The sequence below is a fragment of the Pseudorca crassidens genome, chromosome 1 (genome assembly GCF_039906515.1).
Source record: "Pseudorca crassidens isolate mPseCra1 chromosome 1, mPseCra1.hap1, whole genome shotgun sequence".
NCBI classification, from domain to species: Eukaryota; Metazoa; Chordata; class Mammalia; order Artiodactyla; family Delphinidae; genus Pseudorca; species Pseudorca crassidens.
This window is the reverse complement of record NC_090296.1, coordinates 146270598-146294329: the sequence shown is the minus strand read 5'-3', so window position 1 is coordinate 146294329 and position 23732 is coordinate 146270598. Positions and strand designations below refer to the sequence as shown.

Below are 23732 nucleotides of genomic sequence, written 5' to 3'. Positions count from 1 at the left end.
GTTTGTGGCATCATCTGGTTTATCCTGAGCAGAACACCTGCCACCATGGGCAGCCTCCACAGGGATGGGCTTGCAGCTGCCCTGGCAGGGGGCCTCATCAAGCCCCAGTGAAGGGCAGACGGGACTGTACCTGCTTCTCTGCCTCTGCCCACTTCTAACTTCTTCCTCCCCTCCTTGCCCGCTTTCCTGCTCCCTCTCCCCTCCCCTTTCCCCCTCCTCCATCCTCTCCTCTCTCCTCCCCCTCCTCTCTTGGTGCCCAGAGGGAAGCCAGGAGGCACAACACATCCAGGAGGAGCCAAACTTGTTCCAAAACATTCCCTACGCTGCACCTTAGAGCCTTGACATCTTCGTGTGCCCTGATCTCTCCAAAAAGGATTTAATAGGCTGTGTGTCTTAAAATGAGCCCTTAGAGCCCAAAGGTCTAGATTCAGTCCTGGCTCTGAAAGTTAACTGGTTTCCTCATCTGTAAAACGCGAGGTAATAGTACCTACCTCATAAATAAATATTGATGGGGATTAAATGAGCGAATGCAGGTGAGGTGTTTGGCAGAGAGGCGGGCACCATCAGGCTGGCCGGTGTCATCGCTGTCACAGGTCCCATCTCAGGGCTGTCTGGACACACTGCTCTCCTCCTCCAGGCCAGGAGACCCTGTGTTGCTCCCCTGCTCCTGCCCTGAAGGAGGGGCAGTCAACAGCGATCCTGGCCCCCCAGAAACCAAGTGCTCTTTTCAGGTGGAATTTGGCTGAGAGCCACAGGCTGGGCGGTTGGGAGGCTGGGTGGGTTGGGATGAGCCCCCAGGGAAAGAACAAGAGCTGGAGGACTTCATGGGTCCTGGCTGTGCCCCATCCAGCTGTGTGACCTTGGCGTGTCACTTGACTCCCTGTGGCCTGTTTCCTGAGGAGATGATCTCACTGGGGTGGTACAGTGAGGCCTGGAACTGAGCCAGGGCTGGGGTGCTAGGTCCAGAGCAGGGCGAGGCAAGGAATATATATATATATAATGACACAGACTTGTCACAGTTGCAGCATTTGAACTTGTTGTATAAAAAGGAAATCTGTAAATCTATAACTTGGCAACATTTTACAACGCTGTATATTAAAGATGGCTTTCTCAAGAAATCCAGAACCACACAGCCCTATGGTCAAACACTTGTGACATTTGTGCCTCTGCATTTAAAGGTGCTGTGATGGACAGATGGCGTGCCAGGGTTCGAGAAGAGTGGATGGATTGAAGTGCTTGCCTTTGCCTGTGCAAAATCAAGTGGCTGCCTCTGTTCCTATTTTACTGTAGATTTGATAGTGTCTGTTCCTGTTCCATTCTCCAGGGAGCTTCTCTGTAGACTAACAGCACCACCCACCAAGTGGTGGAGATGCTGGTGTCTGGGTAGTCGTGGTTTTCTGTTGGACATTTGAATGTGATAAACAATCCAGCATCACTGGGGAAATACTACATGTGGAATGTGCACGTTTCCAGGGGGCGAACATTGTCAGTCAAGAGGTTTGCAATGATTTCCTTCCTGCCAAAAATAAATGTGAAACTGCAAACAAAAAAAAAGGCCTGCACGTTGCTATATATATATATAGCAGTGTGTGTGTGTGTGTGTGTGTGTGTGTGTGTGTGTGTATCGTGTATCTTTCCCCCCTTCCAATCAAAACAAAACAGAAGCACTTAGAAGGATTTATAATGAGGAGGCTGCTCCACCTCTCCCATCCCTGTCCCACTCCTCAGAGGCAACCCCTTACCTGTTTCTGGCTTCAGTTCTCTGGGGCCACTCCTGTTTCAGGGGAATTCTTGGTCTGAGTGGTAGAGAGTCCCTTCTCCTTGCCATACTCTGATATAATGAAGAGGATATTTTTACAAGGGGTGAGTGAAACATTCAGAACTGTAAGAGGCAGACCTCGTCAGAAGGGACGTTCAACAGTCCCCTTATTTTCTTCTCACAGTTTTGCCTGCTCTCACCTCTTGGCTCTTCACAGATAAGGCCTTTTTCATCACACCTATTCATGAGTCCAAGCAGTGACTAAAAAGAGAGGCTCCTCCCTGGTCAAGTTCCGTGAGCATGAGCTTGTCATTCCTCTTTCCTAAACCTGCTTCTCTCTCTCTTACACCTGGGCGGTTAGCAGAAAGGACATTCAATACAATGGTTCCTTTCTCATTTGGGGCATTGGAAGATGGGATTCCTATAGTCCTAGAAGAAATATGCTAAACTAGAAAGAGTGTACAAATTCTGATGACACAGAGCAAAATACAAAAACCGAAGAAAGGGGACTTCTCTGGTGGCGCAGTGGTTAAAGAATCCACCTGCAAATGCAGGGAACACGGGTTTGAGTCCTGGTCCGGGAAGATCCCACATACCGCGGAGCAGCTAAGCCCGTGCTCCACAACTACTGAGTCTGCGTGCCTAGAGCCCGTGCTCCACAACAAGAGAATCCACTGCAATGAGAAGCCCGTGCACCGCAACGAAGAGTAGCCCCAGCTCGCCGCAACTAGAGAAAGCCCGCGCGCAGCAACGAAGACCCAACGCAGCCAAAAATAAATAAATTTATTTAAAAAAAAAAACTGAGGAAATATCTTAGACGCGTATGCCCTCTGCTTGTAACTCTTACACACTTTCCGTAAGAAGGGACCCTCACGAGACTGAGAGCACAGTGCTCTTCTAGCACCTATACAGCAAGTCCAGGTGTTCACAGAGGAAGGAAATACTCCAAACACCCAAAACGCCAAACTCCCCTGCCCCAGCTTACTTGCCGTGACTATCCCAGCGTCTCCTGCTAGAGTCCACCCCTTGACCCTTTCTATTCATTGGGAACAGATGGGCACAAACGGCCATTATCCAGTACAAGATGAAAGAATGGGTCTGGGGGTTCATCTATCTCAGCAACAGTGAAGGGCTGGTAAAGTAAGATGCCTGGTCCCATGCCCATGAGGGCCCATGGCCACCAGGCAGGGGGATTTTCCCCAAACAGCTAAGAGATCTCTCTTTCCAAATATTTAACTGGCTGCTACACTGTGAAGTGTATTTCCCTTGTCTCTGTTTTCGTTTTACCTTCTATCCCTCCTGCCTTTCCATCTCATATTAGCTTTTTATATAATGAGAGGTTGAGATGCTTCCTTTTTCAGTTTGAAGCAGGTTAAGATGTTCCACAAAGGTAGGTCTTAATTCACGTCATCCTGTGAAGGACGTGATTCAAGGATGATATCCGTGGCTTTTGTGGGTTTTATACCAAAGGCTATATCCTCCTCTGGGAGGCACAGTATTTCCTGCCAGCCATTGGCAGGGGCAGTGGGAGCTGTTAATTTGGATCTCCATTGCCTTGTTGGCCCAGAGCCTGACACGGAGTCACAGTTGATAAGCTGGTTAATTATATAGGCAAAGATAGTTCCTTGATTGTTCCATTTTTTCCCTCTGTCGGGGCAGTGGTCTGATGTAGCACCCACTTAGAGCAAAGCCAGCTATTTTTATAAAAGTTTCCGTGAGGAGGGCTGTAGGCCTCCTGGGAGGAGCCGCTCAAATGAATCTACCACAGACTAGTAGTGTCACAGGGGAGGTGCTGACAAATGGGCATCACAAGTTAAATACAACGGTCAGGAAGAACAAAAATGAACGCCTCTGAGGGTCACATCTAGACACTGAGACTCTCCAGGTGCTTGCTTCCCTCCACCCAGGTGGGCTTCCACCAGTAACATCGTGCCTCAGGACGCAAGGCACGGTCTCCTCTCCGACTGGCACCAACTCTCCTTCCTGCATGGGCCTGCCAAGCCTGTATCATGCCCCGCTGTGCGACACTGCTTTCCATGCCACTGTGCCTTAGGAGCAAGGTTCCCTCTTCCAAAGGCTGTGTCCCAGTCCCTTCACTTCTATGCCTGTTGGGGCTCGTGGAGAGCCTGACCCAGCCCAGGGGCTAATCACTGACCAGCCTGTGGGTCAGGAGGCAGTACTGATTGTTTCTCACGGGACGAGAGCTGGAAAGACGGTTTTCAGGGGTGGGGTGGAGATGTTGTTAGCCACCCCACCTTGAAGGAAGGGAGAAACACCAGCGTCTCCCAGCTTGGCAGGCAGGATGGATTCTGGGCCCACACTTAGACCTAATGGCTGTGAATTGTATTCTCTAGTCAGACTCCACGAAACCAGGGATACTGTGTCTCTGAGCAACTTCCTGCGTAAGACCCAGCACAAATTCCACAGGGGTTGATTTAATGGGCACTCAGCCACATAATCTGAATAATTTGACTCCAACTGCTCCAAGAATATACATTTTGCCCTGTTAGAAAACAAGAGCCCTAATGAAATTTCTCTGCCAGTGACAGTCTACACAGTAGGACACCTGATGCATCTCAAGCAGATTCCTTGGCCTGAGATGGGGATTCTCGTTCGAGTTATTTACTCCGTACATCATGCATGAAGGTCTTTCATCTTCACGCGTGATGCATCCCCTGAGGCTGAGTAGACGGTAGCTGCTATCTCTCGCTGCCCTTTGGAAATAATAGGAAAGAGCCGTCTCTGAACCACATCAGTTCTGAGGTCTGAGGACAGTGCCTCGTGGATTCCAGGACCTCTGGGTGTCAGTAGGGGATGCCTCTATTAGAAAAAGGAACAACAGGCACAAAATGGAGTCACTTGTCCGTAGGAGAGCAAACCAAGACTCTACTATAGTTTCAGCCACTCCCAGGACTGCAACCTTTAACCAATCAGTCTGGAATTACCTGATGAGCACAGTGAGGTCATCTCACCTGCATGATAGACTTCCCCTTTTCCCCCAAGGGAAGGTGACCTTGCCTGAAATAATCCGCTCTTTCCTTTATGACTTTATGGTCCCACCCTCCTTCTGCCTTTAAAAACCTTCCACTTTGTACACCTCCTCAGAGCTCCTTTCTATTGATACTTGCCAGATGCGATGCTGCCCAATTCGTGAATAAGGCCAATTAGATCTTTACTCAGCTGAATTTTCTTAACACTCCTACCTAGAGCTAGCTCCAATCACTCACGTGCATCTCAGTTCCAAGGGCTTAAGCAAAAAGCCCAAGCTCACATGGCTAGTAGAGGTGGATTTGAACTGAGGTGTGTCTGTTCTCAGCTCAAACAACCTTCTGATAATTTGGCTTCCCTTGAAGTTCTCCTTTCAGAAGAAGGGAAGAATTCCCTTGTCAGGTAAAGTGTCCAGTCTTCTGGATGGTTACATGTCTCATAAAAAATTAGCAAGGTGGGTTTTTAGTGTGAAAATTCCATTTCCTTGTACGTTTAATGAATGAAACAGGCTCCCTGAGTGTGATCAGCTCAGGGGTACTGACAACATCAAGGTACAAAACTGAGACCCAGACCCCGTCCCACACAACACTGTTGGTCTGCCAGTAACCAGAATCCACAGTCAACATAACCCAGGGGATAAGAGGCAGAATCAAATCAGGAAAAAGAAGAGTTACTCCCAGAAGAAACTTTATGAGCTAGCTAATATACATTGCCAAAAAATATAGGGGAAATTTATGGAAACTTTTTAAGGCTGTTTGACCAAGATAGCGGAACAGAATTTTGATTCAGGTTTTGTTTATTGATATGTTCTCACTCACCAGAGATTCTATAGAAGCTCATACAGCCAGATACAGTTCTTACCATTTGTGCAGGGGGAGGGGGGCTATAGATGAGGGTGGATAATACAAATCTGGACTGAATACTGACCCATGCTAAATTATAACAAAAGACCAAAATTCCAAGAAAGGCAGGAACTCACAGACTTTAGGAAACAAGAATGCTTTATTGGGTCCCTGACATGCATCCAGCCCATCTGCCCTCTGGCCTCTGACATGACCCAGAAGATGGTCTCACTCCCTGCCATGAGAAATTGGCGAGGCTCTGCTGGCTTTCCTCTCTAGGCCTGGAATTCTGGTTGGAAGAGCTCCTATGAAATGAACTTCCTGATCTTAGCAGCAGAGATAGACAGAAGGAACACAGTAGAGGAGTTATCATAATGGACGTGGGCGTGGAAACCAAACCTCTAGCTGTGGTTAATTAATCATTGGGCCCCAGGAATGAAAAAGACCAGACAGTGCCTAAGATATCAGCTAGTTACTACTGTAAGCAAAGGTTTCTGGTTGGGCAAAGAGGTCTGTCTCAGCTGCCAAGGTAGAGTCAAAATCTCCCACTTAATTTCCAGACTTTCAAGGGAGAGGAAGTCAAATATCTTTGAAGAAAAACCTTATTTTAACACTTAGATGCATATTGTTAACCCTCCCCAAAGGGATCTGTGTTCACTTATCTGGGAACGGAAAGGAAAGGAAAGTACTCAGACCTGGGGAGAGGGGTTTTGTAGGACACTGGCTCCAAGCCAAGTCCAATTTCTGGGTACAGTAGAAGAGCATGTGGTCTCCCAATCCACAGAGATGTTTAATAGACTAAATTTTGCGCCACAGTAGACCCAGTGGAATCTCAAAGCCAATGAAAGGTTATTTTGAGTGTACAGTTGGAATGGATATATTCTGAAACACGCATAACCCCCACGATGGCTCTGATTAGTGGGGTAAGAATGACTATAATAGGATAGGAGAAGCACAAGCCATCAGAATTCCCGCTCCCGACCGAAATGGTAAATCAAAAGTGCTTCCGTATTTGTGAGGGAATTGTAGAAATCAGTGTTACTATCAGATTTAAGAGTGAAGTCATAGTGATTCCTACCACAGCTCAGCCTGGCCAGGAGGTCTTTGGATTGTTGTAAACTTTAAAACGTGTTAACTCCAATTGCAGGTGCTGTTCCAGAAATGGTCTTCTTGCTAAAGCAAATTCATCCAGCTCTTGGCATTTGGTATGAACCCTTTGATCCAGTGAATTCATTTTTTCCCTTGATTTTCATGAGCAAAGAACATGAGAAGCAATTTGTCTTCAGCTGGCAGGGTAGCAGTACTCCACTGCTGTCCTGCTGAATGATATATATTATCTTAGCTGTTCAGCTCTGTGCCACAGACTGCCTCACAGGGACCTTGACCTCAGCAATGCAATGTTCCAGCACGCTGAAGGCATCATGCTGATAGGGTCTGGAGATCAACAGTTTCCCTAGATGCTTTGGTAAGACATATATATGTGAGTCAGAGGTGGGAGATAAAGCATGTGAAAATGCAAATGTCTGTTCCTTGAATAACGTTCCTGGGGATCAAGGGGTCTGTTGAGGTCAGAATAGTTCCTCCATTAATGTAGGACAAATTCCTACATTTTGAATTCCTTACCACGAAGGCCCAATTCCAGGCAAAATTGTCAGTTTGGGGCATCTTGCTCCAACCCGTTTACTGACTGACCCAGAAGACTGCCAGCTTTGGGCAGGGCGCAGAGCAAGTGAAGGCTCTCCAGCAGGAAAAGCCTTGAGCACAAATGATTCTGCCACGAGGCCACATGACCTGGCAGAGCCAGTGGTGCTTGAGGGGTCTGTCTGTGGCATATTGGGGAGGCACATGGAGATTGTGACAAGTCTTGATTTAAAAAATATGGCAGAAGGGGGTGGGATAGGAAGGGTAGGAGGGAGGGAGACGCAAGAGGGAAGAGATATGGGGACATACGTATATGTATAACTGATTCACTTTGTTATACAGCAGAAACTAACACAACAATGTAAAGTAATTATACTGTAATAAAGATGTTAAAAAATTAAAAATAAAAAAAAATTAACAATATGGCAGGAGAACCCAGAGTTTGGAATCAAGTGATACGCTGGCCAACAAGTAACTATTATCCTTTTGACACACAGCCCTCTGACTTGCCACTGGGCTCTGGGGAGTCTAATTGCTTGGCTTCAGCCTACCAGGTGGCCATGCTGGCCCTTATGAACAGGGGTTGTCAGATCCACCCAGCCAAAATCAGGCATGGCCACCATCATTAGGTGAATGCTCCAGGATAGGGTTCTGGAGGCACAGGCAAGCTGTGTGTGGGCATCACTCACTCTCCCATAATGCCTCCTCCTGCCCTATGGCTGAGCTCGCCTCAGTCTACACTTATGCTATGGCTTTAACAGGGCAGGCACTTATCTTGACCATTAGGGGCCCTTCTTCTGGATTTGGATTTGCTTTCCTTACCCATCATGCCTCTCCCATCAAAATCCATGGAATTGGGCTTCCCTGGTGGCGCAGTGGTTGAGAGTCCGCCTGCCGATGCAGGGGACACGGGTTCGTGCTCCGGTCCGGGAAGATCCCACATGCCGCGGAGCAGCTAGGCCCGTGAGCCGTGGCCACTGAGCCTGCGCGTCGGGAGCCCGTGCTCCGTAATGGGAGAGGCCACAACAGTGAGAGGCCCGCGTACCGCAAAAAAAAAAAAAAAAAAAAAAAAAATCCATGGAATTATCAACTGTTGTAAACAGCATTTCGGTATCCCCACACATTGCATTCAACCAGGGAATACACTTTATAGCAAAGTAATGGGTTGATGCCTATGGCCTTTGCTCATCTTGTCAGGATCCCCACAGTCTAGAAGCAGTTAGCTTGATAATATGGTGAAACGGTTTGTTGAAAACCCAGCTACGGCACCAGCTGAAAACAATACCTTGCAAGGCTGGGTAAGGCCTGCGAGATGTAGCATAAGCTCCAAACCGGCAACCAATTCATGGTGCTATTTCTCCTACAGGCCAGGAAGCAGGGTGAAGAGGGGCATGTTATCACGACATCTCAATGCATTTCTCATATCTGAGGTTTAGGACCAGACTGGTGTAGAGGTTTTAGTTCCCAAGAAAACACCTCTTCAAAAATTCATAGTAATGATTCAAGTGAATTAGAAGCCTAGGCACCTGGCCGTCTCAGGTTGCTTGTACCTCTGAGCCACACAGAGCTAGGATAGGAGTATATCTAGGATACGAGTAAATATAGTGACACGTAGGAGTAGCTGGGATGATTAACTCTATCAAGGGAAAATATGATTGCGGCTACTTAAAAGGGGGCAGGGTACAGATGGACGTGGGGGTTTCCTAAAGTGCTTCCTGGTACTGCCATGTCCAGTGGCTAATGCTTGCCACACAGGCAGGACCGCTTAGGAACTCGACTTTGGAACTGAAGATTTGGGTCACTCCAAAGGGCAAAAAAATCCCTAGTCATAAATACTAGTTCTCATGACCAGTTATAGAAATGGACCGTAGCCTTTACTCATACTTCCCTTCTTGTTGGGTTATATAATTTCCACAGGTTGCAGAATTTCAAAAGGAGATTGTGATAAAAGAGGAAAGAGTATCATTAGTGCCACTGGACTTTGGAGAATGGTAGCCCTGGTCATTACCCCTGGACTTAGTCATTGACTATTACCTTGAATGGTCTCCCCAAGCAGAGAGCGATTTGCTTTTTGTTGTATGTAAGAGAGTTGTAGTGCATCAGATGGGAAGAAAGGTGTGTGTGTGTGTTTGTGTGTGTGTGTGTGTCTGTGTGTATCTGTGTGTGTCAGGGTATCTTCTGTGGTTGCCTGCCAAGCCCTTTCTACCCTTCCACCCTCCACCATTCTTCTGGTAAGAATCCCCATCCTTTGGAAAACTACCTCTCTCCTAGTCCACGATGCCCGGAGCTCCAGGACAGGAATTTGAACTTGAGTGGAGGGAGATCCACTGGAGCCAACGGCAGCAGCTCCTGGGAGGCAAGCTCTGGAGCTACCCTGGCTCCTGCCCTTCTAAAGGCCAACTGTTCAGCTATTCCTTTGGTTCTGTGAACTACCCCCAACACCCTTCCCATGAAGGTCCAAGTCCATTTCTGTTGCTCAAAACCCAAGAAACCTAATGGAAAGCACCTCTTTTGAGACCACCTCATGCATCTGTGCCTCCCAGCAGTGGTCAGCTCAGGGTCTGGCATAAAGTAAGTCTGCTCAGTATGTCTGCCGAATGAATGGATGAATGAATAAACAAATCAACAATATTCCAGCTCTCAGTTCACCACGGCAATCTGGATATGCAGGCTGGGAGAGTTGGGAGCAAGAGGAAAAAGTGGGCAGAGTCACCTGAGCACAAGAGGAGGTAGAGAAGTCAGAAATGTCAAACGGAGGGGGGTAAAGGTCAGGCAAGGAAGGGCCTGGGTGATGGGGTGGGGCTGGGAATGAGAAGCCTCTGCAGCTTGGGAGGCAGGAAACAGTCAGTGAGTAGCTGAGAGGCAGGAGCTGGTCTTCCCCCGGGCTGGTCTTGCCCCAGTGGAGGCAGCCAAAGACACTGGGCGTTTCCCCAGAGCCCCAGCTCTGCTCTTCCTTCCTAGGTTCCTTCCTCTGCATTCCTCTTCCAAATGAATGAGCAATTCCAAAGGCCTAAGCGCCCTCGTAAGGGGCACAAGCCATCATTCCATTAGTACAAGCAGCACAGACTGTCTAGCTGCGGCCACAGAAGGCTGAGGCTGAATGCCAATCTAGGATCCAAAACATGGATTCACTTTTCCAGTGGGTCCAGGGACTGCAGGACGCCTTCAGAGAACCGCCTGGGGAGACGGGACCCTGACCCCATATACCTACAACCACACCAGATAAGGGCGAGCAAGATACACAGTTGCTGCCTTTATTGCATTCCAAGGGGAGCAGGCTAGCTCGAGACCCACCCCATCCCAGGCCTCAAGGAAGGGTTCTCAGGAAGGGCCCAGGGTGCTGGGCCGAGCACAGCAAATCCTTGGGAGCCTATATTGAGGCCCAGAGCTGGAGTCCCAGGATCAAGAGCTAATGGTTAGGGGCAGGGGGTCCTAATTCCCAGGCACAGAGACACTCCTCCACCCTGCACATGGGTGGACTGCATTCTTCCTACAGCTCCCAGGTGCACGCCCTCTGGAGAAGAGTCCCAGCCCTCTATCCCTGGTCAAGAGGGGATGTGAAATTCACTGTGACCCCACCTCGTTTCAGTATGAAGCACAAGGTCCCACAAAGTCAACACCTTCCGTCTGGCCACAGCTGCTGATGCAACCCTCATGCCAGCTCTCACCTCACGGGCAGAGGGCCTGGGAGAAGTAGGGGAGGAGTGTCCTGGGGTGGGCTGAGAGGCCAGAGGGTCTGCTCTTCACCTAGGTATGGTGGGTAGGGTGGGGGTCAGGCTAGGGAAGCCCTCGGGTAGGGGAACAAACAGAACTCAGTGAAAGGCAGGCAGCAGGCTGCAATTGGGTTCAAAGCCAGGGATGGGGGATGGGGTGCAAGGGAGCATGGTAGGCAGGTGATTGAGTGCCTGAGTGATGGGGGAAGGAAGAGCATGAACACACATCACCAAAGACCACTGCACAAGGATATGACAGTCTCTGGAAGGGCCCTGAGCACCATTCGGGCTCAGGGACAGGTTAGTTGCAAGATAAGCTGGGATGAATGAGGCAAAATGACTGGAAGGAAAAGACACCCTGAGAGTCACCAGGCCAGACACCGCAGAGGAAGTCTGGAGCCCTGAGGATAGGGAGGGATCAGGGCCAAGTGAAGGGAAAAGGGTAGGTGCTGGCCTGCGTGCCCCCAGAGTGCAACATTCACGGCAGGGCCTGGGGCGAGGGGTTGGTTGCAGAACTCATGCAGAGGACTCAGGGAGCCTCCAGCAGTGGCCAGTGTAAACTTCAAGGAGGGCTAGGCTGCAGGCCCCGGGAGGTAGGGCCTGGGAGCCGCGGGGACGATGGCACCAGGAGAGGCCACCGGGCTGGGTGTCAGGCACCAAGCATCTGATGAGGAGAGGCTGCGGGCAGAGGCCCCGAGGGGTGCCGCCTCTGCACCTGCTCCGGTCAGTCCCGTACTGGGAACGTCTCCATCGGTTCGAGCTGCTTCCTTGTCGGTCTGCTGCTGGGTGGAGGCCCCCAGCCTCCTGTGGGGGCTACCGCATGCCCTGGGCCTTGGAGCCTCCATCTCGGACGGGAGGCTGTCCGAGTAACTGGGTGGCGACTGCCTCTGAGGCCTGAGGGGTGGCCTTGGAGCTTGGGGCACTCTTCTGGGGACTGGGAGGGCCTTTCCTCTGGGGCTGAGGACTCAGCTGGGGGCCCCTCCTGCCGGCAGATGGACTCTTGGAGCCTTTGGCCTTGGCTTGGGGGTGGGCAGCCTCAGGGCCCTTGAGAGGTTTTAGCCCCAGCATCTCACAGAAGGTGTTGCACTGGTGGGAAGAGGCAAACTGGTCCAGCAGGGCAGGGAAACAGCTCTCCTTGAGGCCTTGGTATCTGCAGCCAAACAGTGAGAGCTGAGTAGGAGCCCCACCCAGAGAGAGAGTCCTTGGGGGGCAGACTGTGGGGTGGCCACAACCAGGGTGTGGTGCCCAAGGTCCATCCTACCTTACCTCGGGGTGCTGGGGAGTCCACCTGGGGCCACCTCAGACGGCAGCATCTGAAACCTCAACTCTAAACTGAGGTCTCATTACACCCTGGCCCATGGAATTCATCGGGTGGGACGTCACTCGGTGTGAGGACCATCTGCCTTATTAACATAAATAAGAGCAGACTCCAGCTCACCACTCTACTCACGGGGCCCTGCTTATCTGCACCCTGATGAGCTTTCACAAGTGAGAAGGAAGGGGAGCAGGTACACTGAGAGCCCAGGATGTAGGTGGTCCTGTGCATGGGCGTCAAGAGCTACTGGTCCAGGTCTGGGGTCAGGGGCACAGCAGGTGGGGATCAGTGGCCCCTGAGACATTACTACATGGCCATGGGTGCAAGTGAGACTCTCTGGTCACAGGCCTAGCACCTCAGGGATGGAGAACCAGAAGAACTTTGACATTTTCCACCCTGAGCAGACTCTCAGAGGGCATTCTGTCCCCAAGGAGCACTCACCCTCGCAGTTTGGTAGCAATCTGCACATCAGTCATTTTCCAGTTAACCCCTGAAAAGAGAGAGAGTGGGGAGTTGAGGGCATCCTGGGCTGGTTCTAGGGCCCCCATGTCTCCAAGATGGATATCACTTTAGATGGAAACTTGCCAGATTGCAGGGCACATCTTCAGGTACCCTCTCATTGGGCATCATCACCCTGGCCTGTCTCATGAGTGGTGTGGGTATCTCTGTATTATTAGTAGTAATAATATTCCCATTTTCACAGGTGAGGAGATAGGCTCAAAGTTAAGTGACTGCAGCAAAGTCACATTTATTCATTCATTTAATAACTGAATGCTGTCTGTGTGCAATGACCACCGTGAATCAAAGTTCAGTCTTTCTTACTCCTAGATCCAAAAGTCTTCCAGCTGTGCAATCCTGCCTCTACTGGATGAGATTAGGTCACAAACTGAGCTGGCCTCTGGCTTTGAGCTAAAACCTTCTCCTTCCTCATAACAGATTAGCCCATCTGGGCAAGAGGGAGAAAGGTGGAAATGTGAAGGTATTTCGGGGCTGGGCCAGCAGAAACGTTAACACTGGATAAGACTGGCTTCCACCTACTCATACAGTGCAGCAAGCAAGCACTCCAAGAAGCCCAGATGGGCTCCTAGGTTAAGACAGCCTTGAAGAACAGATCCAGGCAAGTGGTGACAAAGGAGGCATTTCCCACCCCGTCCAGGCCACCCCAGCATCTTAGCATTCATGCGTCAGGTCTGTGACTCTCCTTCCCTGTTTGTACACTGTCCGGTTGCCTTCCTCCAGGAACCTACCTCTCACTAACAGGCCTGAGTACCCGTGGATGATAGAGTGGCACAAATGTGGGCTTGAGAACCAGGCACACCTGCATTTACATTTCAGCTCTGTCACTTTGGAGCTGTGTGTGCTTGGCCAGTCACTTACTATCTCTAATCCTCAACAGTAAAAGTAGGGATAATGCTGCCCATCTTGCAGGGGAATTGAGAAGATCACAGTATGTGTAGGACTATAACTTAGTGTCTGAAACACAGTAGTTATGCAATAAATATTAATTTCTTTGTTATTTCTCTTTCAGCATTTATCACATTCCATTTTGCATTATAATAATGATGATCCCTTACACTTGCACAGAATTTTGGTTTGCAGAGGGCTTTCATAAATACAGTCTCATTTAATATTCTTAACAAGTCTGAGAGATAGGCAGGGAAGATATGGTTATTCCTAGAGAGGGAAAGGAAACAGAAGCTCGGAGAGATTAAATGACCTAACCTGTCTGAGCTTGTTTTCTTCTCTGTAAAACAGACACCCAGCTAGAAAATGATGAGACCTAGGCTTGAATTTCTTTGACTCTCAAGTCTTTCTACTATATTATGTTATCATCTCATTGTAGAAATTGGTATACTTATCATAGCTTCTTGAGGACAATGGCTATTCCTAATTCACCTTTTTATCTTCCCAATATTTAGTAATGTTGGAAGGAAGGAAGGAAGGAAGGAAGGAAGGAAAGAAGGAAGGAAAGAAAAATTTATGAGTTAACAAATAGAGTGAATGATAATGGTTTAATGTGTTACTAGCCCCCCTCCCTTCAATATATAGAGTTGTATATACAATATTTATTGTATTAATATTTATTCTTTAACCCCAATGCAAAGCACATTTAAGCCAGTTTTCTATCTCTGGCCCTTGGTTTTGTCACTTATTTACATCAGGGATAAAATGTAATAGTGTGTGATATTCGCAGCATTCCAGTCCTCTCACTGTAGAGAGGATTTTATCTTTTCCTCTCCCCTGCCCTGTCTGGTTACAGAGAGTAGGCCTGGAGAGGAGTGGTCAAAGAAGGAAGGAGAATTCATGCTTGCTGGCCTTCCTTTGTTGGGGAGAATCTGAGTAATGGGAGAAATAGAAATAAACTAAAAAGAAGCAAGAGAGACTAAGTTTGTTTACATAATAAAAAGCTACCAAAGACAGAGGGGGGAGCAGGGAAGGAGGAGACTGCAAAGCTATGTGTGCAGGGATGGAAGAGAGAGGTTAGGAAGTTAGAGAGTAAGAAAGTTCACAGCAGAGCTGCAGGGAAGAAGGAAAGGGAGATTTTGAAAACGCGGTTGCGGGTTTGAATTAGATCCCATGGAACGGTCTTTGAAGTAAATTCCTTTTTAATTTTAAGTGAAGCCTGGAGTGTACTCCTTTAAATACAACTGCAGTTATAGACTAGGCACCATGAGGCCCTGATATGTATTAGCACTGCATACAAAGTGGTTCCTGTCCAACGCACTTTACAAGGTTACTGTGAAAGCAAAGGAGAATATGTGCAAAAGTGCGCTGCACACGAGTAAACGAGAACTGTGACCCTGCCCCTCCGCATGCTCTCCTGCACATGTACATGCACACCTCACACCCTCATACCTGCCAAATCTGTGACAAGGAAGCTGCCATTTGTCCACAGATACAGCCAGTGCTGGAAGGTCTGGCATTTCTGCACAGCCTCGGAGCTGCTAGATGCTGCTGGAGCCGCAGCAAAGCCCCATTCCCGGGAACAGTAAGACTCCATGGGCTTGCCCAGGTCCTCCTCCAGGGTAGCATATGGGATATTGTTTGCAGGCCGGTAGATCAGATACAGTGGGATGATCCTAAACATAGTGTCACCCTGCAGTGAGCAGGAAGTATGGCCCCAGAGAGCTCCTCCCTCTACCTCAATTCTACACTCTTGGATCCAAAAGGAAGGCCCTTCCAAGAACAGAACTCTCAGCTCTGAGCCTGAAGGACAGCAAGGAAGGGGGGGTTCCACCCTGAGTTCAGGAAAGGAAATGGTGGCCTCCTCCATTCTCTGAGGTCAATGGGATTAGAACTGAACCCTGCTATAGCCCCAGGAGGCCTCTGTGCTTGAGTGAGGGACTAAGACCTGTAAGTGCCAAACAGAAAGGAATACCTCTGAGAGGATCCAACCAGACTGTGCTCAATGCCAGCTAGACCCTAATACTCAAGAGTTGAAGTTCCAAGTCTCAAAATGAAAACAGTTTCCATGTGTAGCTGACTCCTACAAAAATCCACACTGACCCTGCCCACCTACCACATTAGAATCCTGACCAGTTTGCCTGGAAGCTTTAGCCCACCCCATCACCCTCAGAGAGGCCCAGAACCTGCTGTGCCCAAACCCTGCGATCAGCAAAAACTGGGCAAAGGAGTGGGGAATTAGGGTGGGTGGGAGGAGACTGAAGACTAGAGCAGAAGCTTTTCTAAAGTGGGCAGTGAATCTTGAGGTCTTTATTTCTAGATTTTGTGGAACCACTGAGCTGAGCATGGGGTTAGCTGGGGGCCCATTTACACGTGACCATGATGCAGGAGGCCCCCAGGAGGCTGTGAAATCATGGTTCTCTGCAGAAGCTCAAGTCAACCCGTCTGCACACTGCACGGCCCCCTCCCTGTGCACTTACTCAGGCACGTCCCCAAAGCCAGGTGCAGCCCGGGCTTCAGCCGCAAAGATCTTGCAGTACTCTCGACTCATGTTCTGGATCTTGCACCCCTGTGGATCGAAGAGAAGCAACTCTGATCAGCAAGGAAGCATCCCGGTTCTCTATCTGCCTGGCTCTTAGTAGGAAGGCCATCTGCTAGAGGCTGCAGGGAGGATTCCAGCCCTGGGGGAGGTGGGGTTCATTCCTACCCTCCTCCCTACTCTGCACCTCATTTTTCTCATTTGTAAAACAAGAGGCTTTGGACTTATTTTCAAAGTGGTTTCCAAAGTGTGCTTCCTGGAGCCCTAGTGATAGATGGCAATGCCCCAGGGGCCCCACTGCAGGACAGCAAGGTACCGACCCCGCCCACAGTCACTCCCCTTTTAACTCCCAAATAAGGCTTCTGTGAAAGATATCTTTGAGGGCAGTGAAGAAAGTTTTCTGCTGAAAAATACAGTTTGAAAACTATGGCCCCAAAGATGTAGCCTGGACTACGTCTCAGGCTCTCGTCGAGGTAAAGTTGAGACTAAGGTGGCTTCCTCCTCCATACTGGGCTTCCCAGTAGGACCCAGGCTGGGAAGGGGAGGGATGAGAGAGTGGAAGGATGGGGCAGGGGGATGGGACAGTACCTGGATGGTGACGTCATAGTTTCTGCCCAGGAGAGAAGTCTCACTGCTGGGCCCAAACACAAGCAGGCTGGACACCTTGATGATGCACGTGAGGCCTGACTCGAAGATGGGTTCCAGCCCGTAGATGACCTTGGCCTGAGAGGCCTTCCGAAGGCCACACCCGTGTCCGCCACCTTGTAGCTCCTCGCTCACCAGGCGCCCAAAGAGCTTGTCCCCCCAGCAGCCAGTGTCAGCCAGACCCTTAGCAAACACCATGGGGGTCATCTCAATCTCTTCTCCAACTGAAGGGGAACAGGAGAAATGTGGAAAACTAGAAGCTCCCCCCCAACTGCTGTGGGACCCGTAGCACCCCACCACTCTGTCCATGACTTCTCTTTGGGTGTGCACTTGTGGGGGGCGCCCTATGAACTATGACCTCCTGAGGGCAGACACTGTATCTGGTAAAACCGCCGTCATTCAACAATGCTCACGTGTGCAGAGTAAGGGCTCAGCCAGTGTCTGTGGAAGGCAGGGGTTTTCTGAGGAAGCAGCAATCAATACAGAATATCAGAATTACTTTGTTTTAGAATTCAGTGTTTTGATCAAATGAATAAGTGACTCCATGTCAACCAACATGTTTGACTGAAACAAAAAGTTTGTGAGACAAATCCAGTAGCAGTGAGCACTCCTAGTGCTCAAATTGGGATCACTAAATACCATTTTCCACTAAAAGGAACCAGAACTCCCTAAAGAAATGGTTGATTCCGGGTCTAGGGCAGGAAGTGTCCTAGACTGACCTGAAACATCTCTGGACCAGAAAGCAAGTAAGGTATCATAAACAATTGGCAACTTGTCAAAAGGACACAAGAGCCAACCTGAAGAGGCTTCTACTGGCAAAAAATGAGACAATCTTACCAACAACAACAGCAAAATAATTGCAAAGTATTGAACGTTCAAAGGTGTTAAAAATCCATACTTTCATAATTATAAGTAAAAAAAACCCTTCCCTCTGGAAAAAAAAACCCTCATTCGTGACCTTTGGAGGATGTTAGGGCACCAACTCATTATTCTGAAATCTAATAAGAGCAAGGAGGAAAAGAAAGTATTTTTTCCTTCATTTTCTGTTGGACCTATATGTATCAGGATTACCAAATAACCATTTCTTCTTTTCCAAAAAATTTCAGCTAATGAATAAAGAAGAAATGACAGAATTAAAATACTCCATGTTGCAAACCTTAATGAAATAAAGGACTTAGGTGATAATCAGTGACTGCTAAAACCCTTAGCTGATGACAGGGGTTATATCAGATACAGTTTTTTAAAGTTTAAAAGGGATAGATCAGGCAGAAAACACCTGAATGAACCCAGTGATCATTCTTAACATTACTAAAACAGTCAGACATCACATGCCTCCAGATAGGATGCAAAGGAAATACACAGCACACCTGTGAAATGTCCACACACACCCCCCCAAAATTTGCACCTGAATTGGAGCAAGCATCTCAAGCTAATTACCAGTTTAGAGGAAGCACATCAATGAAGCGACATGTTAAATGGTGATATAATCAATAAAAATCCAAAATGTAAGAAATTCTTCAACAAATAAATGGCAAGGAGGGAAAACAAATGAGGGAGGAGGAACTATTATACATTTGATAGATTTAAGAGATTATGTTAGCCAAAAGCACTGAGTGGTTCCTAATTAAAATAAACCAACACTTATGAGAAAGTTGGGAAAATCTGATTGGATATTTGATGATAATTAAGTATTATTACTAAGTTTTTAGGCTTTTTTAGTTTTTAGGTGAGGTTATATTTGATTAAATCTGATTTGATAACTGAACAAAAGGCACTAGTTGAATGAATGAGTAAATAAGTGAATGAAGGAAAGAATTAAGGTATTAGTTGGCAAATGAAGCTCTAGAAACCTTTCCATCACCAGCCGCCTTCACGGTCCTAATCCTCTGTGTGTCTTCTGCAGGAGCAATACCTCTCTTCCCCTAATATTTGAGCCTTTAAAATGCTTATCAAACTTTGGGGTGTATCACAATCGCCAGGGCATCTACTGACATGCAATTGTGTCAGGCCCTACCCCAGAGATTGTGATTAAGAGTATCTGCAGTAGGGCTCAAGTAACTGCATTTTCAGCAAGCTCCCTGTGTGACTCTAATGCAGGAGTCCACAGACCACCGTGAGAAACTCCGGGGAGGGAGCTGGCAGGGTGACAAGTGGACAGTCCTGCTCTTGATCAAGGGCTCTGACATGGGCAAAGGGCACAGGCTGAATGAACTCCTTGTAGGATGTCCCCTTAGCCACCTCTTCCTCCCTCATCTTCTGAAACAGCTGTCTTCCCCCACCCTCCTCCACAAACCATATCCTAAACTAGGAGGCAAAGGGTGGCTGTATGTGGAGATAAACATGGCATTTAGAACAGATTCCAAGTCTTTAAAGAAGCCCCTGTAGATGGCAGGGTAGGGACACAGGCCCACCCATTCCTCCCCCTGAGGGGCACCTACCTTGACTTTCTTCTCTGGAGATGAATCCTGACAGCACTGTGTGGAGAAAGAGAAGAGAAAGCTGCTATCCTCAGGCAGGTCTGCCCAGAGACAGCTCCACCTCTGCAAAGACGACTGTTCCCTGCCCCACCCCCAGTGGGGGCCAGGCAGAGAACCCGGGGAGGGGGGGCAGAGCTCACACTCACCCTCGGGGCTGAGGCAGAAGTCAGTGGAGGCCGAGCCGTGCTCGTTGCTGATGGTGCATCGATACATGCCACAGTCTACGGGGGACGCCTGCACGATGGCCAGGGCCGCTGGCCCCTCGTCCCCTGCACTGCAGAGAGGAGATCCTCTCCGTGAGGCCATCACCATGGCACAGCCCAGGGCCACCCTGTGGTCCTGAGGCTTCGCAGATCCCGCTCTCAGAGAATGCTGTGAGCCCTGTCTCTGAGAGCTCTGGGAAGAGCTGGGCCTGCGTCACACAGGTCAGGCCTGCACTAGCTGTGTGACTTTGGGCAAGTGACTTAATATCTCTGAGCCTCAATGTTCTCCCCTTCACTATGGGAATACTAGAATCTCCCTCATAGGGTTCTTGTGAGGATTAAATGAGGAGGTAGATCCAAAGTGCTGGGACAATCTCCCCCCCAGTAGTGTTGCTACAATTTATTAGGGAGCCAGGACAGGTGGAGGTGGTACCCAGCTGGCTTACCTCCTGCCCACCTCGCCCACTGGGCGCTGATTCTTGGCCCATGTCAAGACTGAGTCACTAAGAATGTTGAAAAACTGGCACCAGAGCTTCAGGCTGCCCGAGGCATCAGGAAACTGCTCCACCCGAATCTTCCGGATCACCTGTGGGGCTGGAAGCAGGGGCACAGTTGAGAGGAACAAGCCACTTCCCCTCCATCGTGTGCCCTCTCTGGCCCTACCCCTGCTTCCCTGGGTGTCCGTGGTGGCACAGGCTGAGAGAAAACAGGATTCAAGCCTCCACACAGCCCCCACTTGAGTCCCACCTGTACCTCTGAGGCTTCTGCCCTGACTTCAAAGCGCACCTCTTAGCTAGAAAGAACATAGTACAGCACCTCCACTCCAGGCCAGGGAGAGCCTCACAGCTGAGGCCGCAGACAGCAGTCAAGAGAGGAACTTCAGCTTGCAGCCTAGGCTCCTAAACCTAAGACCCTGCGTTTGAATCCTGTCCGTACCACTCTGTACTCGCGGGACAAGTCTGCAAAAAGGCGATTACGGTGGTGATGATGATGATAGAGCTAGGATACTATTGAAGCCAGGCCCTGTGCTGAGTACTTGATTTATTCTATCCCATGTAACCCTCACAATGTTACAAAGTTGGTACTATTTCCAACTCCAAGCGGCCTTTCCGATTCCAAAGCCTGCGGGATTATTACCTAAGAATACCCTTTACAGAGGTACGCGAAACCTCTAGCAGGCAGGGTTACCCCAGCAGGGCCCTGCTCCGGGCAGCCCGCTCCTGGGAAGCCGTACCTGTTGCTCACCTTTTAGCAGGTCTTTGGCTCTCCTTGGCTTGGCCGGAGTGCCCTGCTTGCCTTCCTCCAGGGCCATCTCTGCTTCCAGGTTGCTGGCTCTGGGGCTGGAGCCCAGGGCCCCTGCTGCCGGCTCCTCCTCTGCCCGCGGCACCTCCAGCAGGTCTGCCTTTCTGCCCTGAGTAGGGGAGCGTTTCTCCCGCCCTGGACTCCCCGGGAGCCCCGGTGCAAGGCCCTTCCGGGGCCCCCGGGGGGAACCCGAGGGGCTCTCCCTTTCTTCGGGCTTGGTTGGCTCCCCATCTCCTGCTGCTCTGACCTTAGGGAGAAACCTCTTCCTCCGGGCCCCCAGAGCCAGTTCCTCAGGGGTAGCTGCGGGGAGATCTGTCAGAGCTTCCCCTGGGATCTCCTCCTCTCGGAAGCGTTCCTGGGCTCTGCTCTCTGCTGACAGCAGTCCCTGCCCAGGGGCTGCCTGTCCACCCACGCCCCCCAGCGGCCCACCCATGCCGCTCTCCTGGGAGGTCGGCAGGAGGCCAGGCCCCTCAAGGGAAACCTCTCCCTCACCTTCACTGGATCCTCCTGAGGCCACCCCGGGGCCTTCCTCCTCACCTACCACGATGGCAGGGACAGAGAGGGGGCTGGGGCCAGGGCACCGGGCAGCAGCCAGGGCCTGACAGCCAACCTGCACCTCGCGGTCCAGGAGGCCAGTGAGGCGGCGGGAGGTACAGGGGCTCAGCAGCAGAGTCTGCGCGCTCTGCACCAGACGGTTGTTCTCCACACGCTCCAGGATGCGCCGTGACGTCCGGGGACTCAGACCGGCCACTTCCACGGTGGGGGCCAGAGAGGGTGAGGGTGCCTGATCCCCAGCGGCAGCTTCCTCCTGGGCCCCTGGGCCCCTGCCACTCGTCTCTGAGCTGGATAGCTTCAGCAGCAGGAGCAAGTAGCTCTTCAGGGAGTCTATAAGGCCAGGGTCACAGGTCTGGGGGCCTGAAGTCCTCCCTTCCACACCGGGCACCTTGGCGCAGGCCCCCTCAGCGTCTGCTGCCCTGGTTCCTGGCGGGTGACTCTGGCTGGGGGCGCCCAGCCCCAGGTGCAGTGCGGGGGCAGAACTCAGCGAGGCCTTGTCCCCAGAGGGTAGGAAGGCAGCTGTGCTCATGTGCTGAGAAGCCGGGGTGCTGGGCAGCCGCTGCTGTGAGTTATCCGTCAGGCCGGCCCCAGGAAGAGAGGGCAGAGTGGGCACCTGGCGGCTCAGGCCCGCTGAAGGACAGCCACCCAGATCCACAGACAGCACTTCTCCCGGCTGTTCCTGCTTGGGGCCCTGGGACAGGCCCTCGTTGGCCTTGTCCTTAACTGGACCCGACTGCTCCGGCCCTTGATATCTCTCTCCTCCCACCTGCTCCAAACTGCCCTCAGGAGGCAGCTGTGCCCCGCGTGTGAGGCCCCCCGCCAGGGGACCTGGCACAGTTTCCTCACGGCTTCCGGAGGCCGTTCCTGCTGCCTCGTCAGATCTGAGCATAAACTCAGGTTTGTCTGGGACGGAGAACTCTTCTGGGGTCTGTTCAAAGCATTCAGTAACCTGAGGGGACCTAGGATCCTCTGAAGGTGGGCGTTTGGGGGCCCTGGACTGTGGGCTGATACCGGTCATGGACGCCTTCTCTGACCAACATTTCACAGCTGTGGGAATGCTCCCCTCTGACCATGTCCCCTTGCCTTCCTGCACCCTTCTGTCTGCCTGTGTCCTCTTATCTGCCTGGGTCCCCACCTTTCCTTGTGCCATCACATCCTCCTGGGAATTCCTGCCTGACTCTGACCTCTCACTTTCTTGTGTCACAACATCCACCTGTGTCTTCCTATCTGCCTGTGTCCTCTGGGTGGTTTGTGTTCCATCTCCCTGCGTCCTCCCATCCACCTGCATCTTCCTATCCATCTCTGTATTCTTCTTGCCTCCAGTGTTCTGATCAGCAGATGCTCTCCCATCCTCCTGGGTTTCTGTGTCCATGGGCTCAATGATGTCCTGACTTCTGGAGGTGCTGCAACCAGCGGAGACCATATCAGAGCTGCTGCTGGCCAATGTGGTAGGAGCCATGGTTGCCTGGGACTCCTGGACCTGAGAACACATGGACAGAAGCAAGAACTTAACTACACGTGCCTTAGGATCTCTTTCCAATCCAACATCCCAGCCTTCTCTGACCTCATCCAGAACTGCCATGATGAGAATCCTGCCACCTGGTTTCTCAGGCCTGCTGGGGGTGACAGAGTCCCAAGCCCACCCACCCAATCCCTGATCCCAGAGTCCACACCAGGGAATATCCAGAATCCAGGTCTAGCTCTGGCCCTCCCCACCTCTCCCCGAAGAAATTTTGCCTCTCCTGACAGCCCCTGATCACGTGCTACCCCACCCCTCAACCCTGCCATTCGGAGGAGAGTGTCCTCTCCCCAGGGCCTCCGAGCAGTCAATCTGTCCCTCTCTTGTGGCACTAACTGTCCTGGATAGAATTATGGGTGAAGTGGGAGAGTGCCAGGGGGTCTCCTTGATAGCATCAGGGACAGCATCATCATTAATGCTGAGTGAGCGGCAATTACAAAATGCCATCCAGAGAGGGTTAAAGTCATTACGAATGACACCTGTGCCAGGAGATCCGTGAACCATTATAACGTTACCCTTCCGAACAACCGCTATTTGCAAAACACCATGCTAGGCCCCTACTTATCACATATGTATTGCCTCGCTCCTCACAACAATACCAAATAATTTGCAAGAATCATCTCTATTTTAGAGATAAGAACACTGATGGTCAAAGAAGGAATATGGTTTGTCCATTATCAGAGAGTAAGCGGTAGAGTTTAGTTTAGAAGCCAGGTGTGTCTAGCTTCAAATCTCATGTTCTTCGTTGTTACACTATATGGTCACACATTTAAATATAATTAAAGGACCTTCTATCTAAACATCCTGGCATAAAACAGTAAATTGCCTCT

The 23732-nt window shown here is 50.3% G+C and overlaps 2 protein-coding genes across 4 annotated transcripts in view; both read right to left on the bottom strand.

The window, feature by feature from the left end:
• SLC28A1 (solute carrier family 28 member 1) overlaps positions 1-7853 on the bottom strand; it is a 52778-nt gene extending 44925 nt beyond the window's left edge. Inside the window, 1 exon segment of the mRNA XM_067729977.1 lies at positions 7782-7853. Coding sequence (XP_067586078.1) covers positions 7782-7853 — 72 coding nt within the window.
• Positions 5731-23732, bottom strand: part of ALPK3 (alpha kinase 3) — a 53504-nt gene continuing 35502 nt past the window's right edge. For 2 of the 3 annotated variants that reach the window (XM_067697809.1, XM_067697818.1), the window contains 9 exons: positions 20772-22863; positions 19973-20120; positions 19470-19597; positions 19285-19320; positions 16790-17070; positions 16143-16231; positions 15115-15338; positions 12700-12748; positions 5731-12093 (listed from right to left, as the gene is read on the bottom strand). In XM_067697809.1, the coding sequence (XP_067553910.1) occupies positions 11757-12093; positions 12700-12748; positions 15115-15338; positions 16143-16231; positions 16790-17070; positions 19285-19320; positions 19470-19597; positions 19973-20120; positions 20772-22863 (3384 nt within the window). In that variant the 3' untranslated portion in view covers positions 5731-11756. The remainder of the gene's footprint in view (positions 12094-12699; positions 12749-15114; positions 15339-16142; positions 16232-16789; positions 17071-19284; positions 19321-19469; positions 19598-19972; positions 20121-20771; positions 22864-23732) is intronic. The other variant, XM_067697826.1, reaches the window with a different exon arrangement.